Source organism: Triticum aestivum, unplaced genomic scaffold (assembly GCF_018294505.1).
Source record: "Triticum aestivum cultivar Chinese Spring unplaced genomic scaffold, IWGSC CS RefSeq v2.1 scaffold39781, whole genome shotgun sequence".
Lineage (NCBI taxonomy): Eukaryota > Viridiplantae > Streptophyta > Magnoliopsida > Poales > Poaceae > Triticum > Triticum aestivum.
In genome coordinates, this window is record NW_025234227.1 from 4549 (window position 1) to 7266 (window position 2718).

The window sequence follows — 2718 nt, forward strand, 5'->3', positions numbered from 1 at the left end:
GCCTAAATGCAGATATAGCTGCAGTTTCATGCATCATGCAATGCAAGATTGTATATGTACGTTGTTGTTAAATGAATGAAAACTTCTGTGTTCAAAAAAAAGGCACAACTAGACTCTATGTGCGAGTTAAACTCAAATTTAAACTATTTTAATTGAAAACTTAGTTGGATTGTAGTATAGTGGTAGCCAATGTATGTTTGTTTGATAACCAGCATGATGAAGGACTGAGGGTCCCGGCATCAACGCTGGGTTGTGCCAAACTGTCTACAGCTCTACCCACACCCACAAACTTGTACAAGAACGGTGGGTCATGTTGACAGGACCTGGTGAGTGATATAATGTAATCTAAGAGAAGGTAGAAAAGGGATCCCGATCCGATATTCGAAACTAAACTGTTTACGCAACATCTAATCTGTCCAAACGCTGGCTTCATGAGTCCAGGCAGTCTACAATGCAGCTCGTCCTTGGCCCTTGGGCAGCTTCTTTGAACCAGCTGTGCGGACAAATAAAAGGGGAAACGTTTCGTAAGCTACAGCTCTTTGCTTCAACCAAGAAATAACATCAAGTTCCATGCTTACCGTCGTCCACATCTTTTAGTTGGTAGTAGTGCGGAGCAATTTCCACCAGCCATTCGGGCTTCAGTTCCGTCACCTGCATGCACGCATTGGCCATAGCATTTCAGACGACAATCAATTCTTTCTTTTGCAGCTTGCTTAATTCTGGAGAAACTGTGCAAACCTGGCGCATGTACTCTTTTGTCGCGAGAACTAGTTCGTGGTATATTACCCAACGAGGAAGTAGCTGCATATACGAGGCAAATATAAAAAATGTCAGAAAAAGAACTTGGACAAGACTACTACTATGGATGATGGAATGTCCAGGATGTAAAAATAAATACGACAACTCAACATGCCTGTGCTAATCCTGAACTAGGGTGGATAAAGACCGTCTGAGGGTTCTTGACAGTTCTATATGAACCATTCTTCTGCAACCGTGCAGAATGGTGGAAGAAACCTGCAACCCACAAGTACCCACTTATCAGATTTATCCATCTCAGGCAACTTGCACAAATAAAGCAACTGAATCATCAGTATACGTACCGGATGTTATAGCCTTTTTAATAGCATCCAAGTCACTGGCATTTGAACAGACCTCAATCTCAACTCTCTCCATAAGTCCCTCCAGTTGATCTCGAATGTCTCTTGCTCTCTTCATGCTGCGGACCTGATTTATGCACCGACAGTTTTATCACATAAACTTTGCAGAAACAGTGATCACAGATTACAGTAACTGCATATATAATAGTCCCTCTGTTCACTATTATAAGATGTTTTGGATATTTCAATATGGACCACATACAGACTGAAAGGAGTTAACAAACACACTAAAATGCATCTATGTACATCCGATTCAGAAAAAATTAGAACATCTTATGATAGTGAACAGAGCAGTACATAAGTAGGCTAATCATGGTCGGGGTTGGTTGGTTTTTTTCTAACGACCCTGATTCAAAACCCGACATGAAATTTTAAGGTCTCTATTTCTATAGTGTAAATAAAAAGATGCACCGGGCATGTACAAAAATAGAGTATTAATTAAAAAGTCATGTTCATTAACCCTTTATGCTATGTGCCCCCTATGCTAGAAGCTACAGCACCGACTGGATGAAATAGCATATGTTAGTATCTTCAACAGTCCATTAAAAGCGTCATGATGCTCATGCACAGCAATGTTCTATACAACATGTAATATTGTCTCTGCAATTCCAATGCAATTTCTTGCATTTCCTCTACGCATGAGATTCATCGTCAATACTTGAGGCCATAAATTAGATTGGCACAGGCATTCTCATTCAGCCCTACAATAGATACTAAAAAAGCTATTGGCCAGAGCAAGTGCTACGCACACAATCAGTAACATAGGAAGTTACAAAACCTGACAAAATCTAGAGGAACGCAATATATCTTTAAAATAAGAGAATATAATATCTTACGCTGGATCATCAGGATGCATGTTACAAATTATAGACCAATAACATACCTGGATATAATTTTCATAACACCATTGAGTCGAGAAGTCCGTTTCTCTCCATGAGTTATAGACCTGAAATGATCTTGAAGAAATTAGCCCTTTACAGTTCAAATCTAATAAACATTATGAATTCTGATAAATTACAGGGACAAAAAATAATACATTGATCAATGCTATGTGGTCCCCAACGTTCCCAGTGTGGAAGTTCAACCTTGCATTATCTGCATGAACCTGTTTGTCCTTCGGACGGTAGAATATAGAATTGCCGATCGACAGCATTGACGCAATGGACATGACCTCATCAGAACACTTATATTTCTCTGAAGCTACTATCATCTTTGACAGCATAGGATCTAGTGGAAACTCTGCCATTCGTCTTCCAGTCTTGGTCAACTCTCCACGACTGTTGAGTGCACTAAGAGCAAAAAGTTGTTCCAGGGCCTTCAACAAGGCCTCTGAAGGAGGTGGGTCCATAAAATCAAAATTAACCAAGTCATGAATACCAAGACTCTTAATTGTAAGAACAACATTTGCAAGGTTGGTTCTTTGTATCTCTGGAACAGTATTGTCCTCAAGATCATGCATGTAGTTATAACTTGTGTACAGACGGAAACATTTTCCTGGTCCTGTCCGTCCAGATCTTCCTGCCCTCTGGTTTGCTGATGCCTTTGAGATGGGATTGATAAG

General features: G+C 40.0%; 1 protein-coding gene across 1 annotated transcript; it reads right to left on the reverse strand.

Annotated features, from left to right (window-relative positions):
- Positions 1-202: 202 nt before the first annotated feature.
- On the reverse strand, positions 203-2712 carry LOC123176159 (pre-mRNA-splicing factor ATP-dependent RNA helicase DEAH1). Its single transcript, XM_044590511.1, has 7 exons — positions 2194-2712; positions 2041-2103; positions 1101-1224; positions 914-1014; positions 739-801; positions 579-651; positions 203-493 (listed from the first exon to the last, which is right to left on the reverse strand). The coding sequence occupies exons 1-7, from the start codon at positions 2614-2616 to the stop codon at positions 447-449; spliced, it is 894 nt and encodes a 297-aa protein (XP_044446446.1). The 5' UTR covers positions 2617-2712; the 3' UTR covers positions 203-446.
- Between the last annotated feature and the right edge of the window lie 6 nt (positions 2713-2718).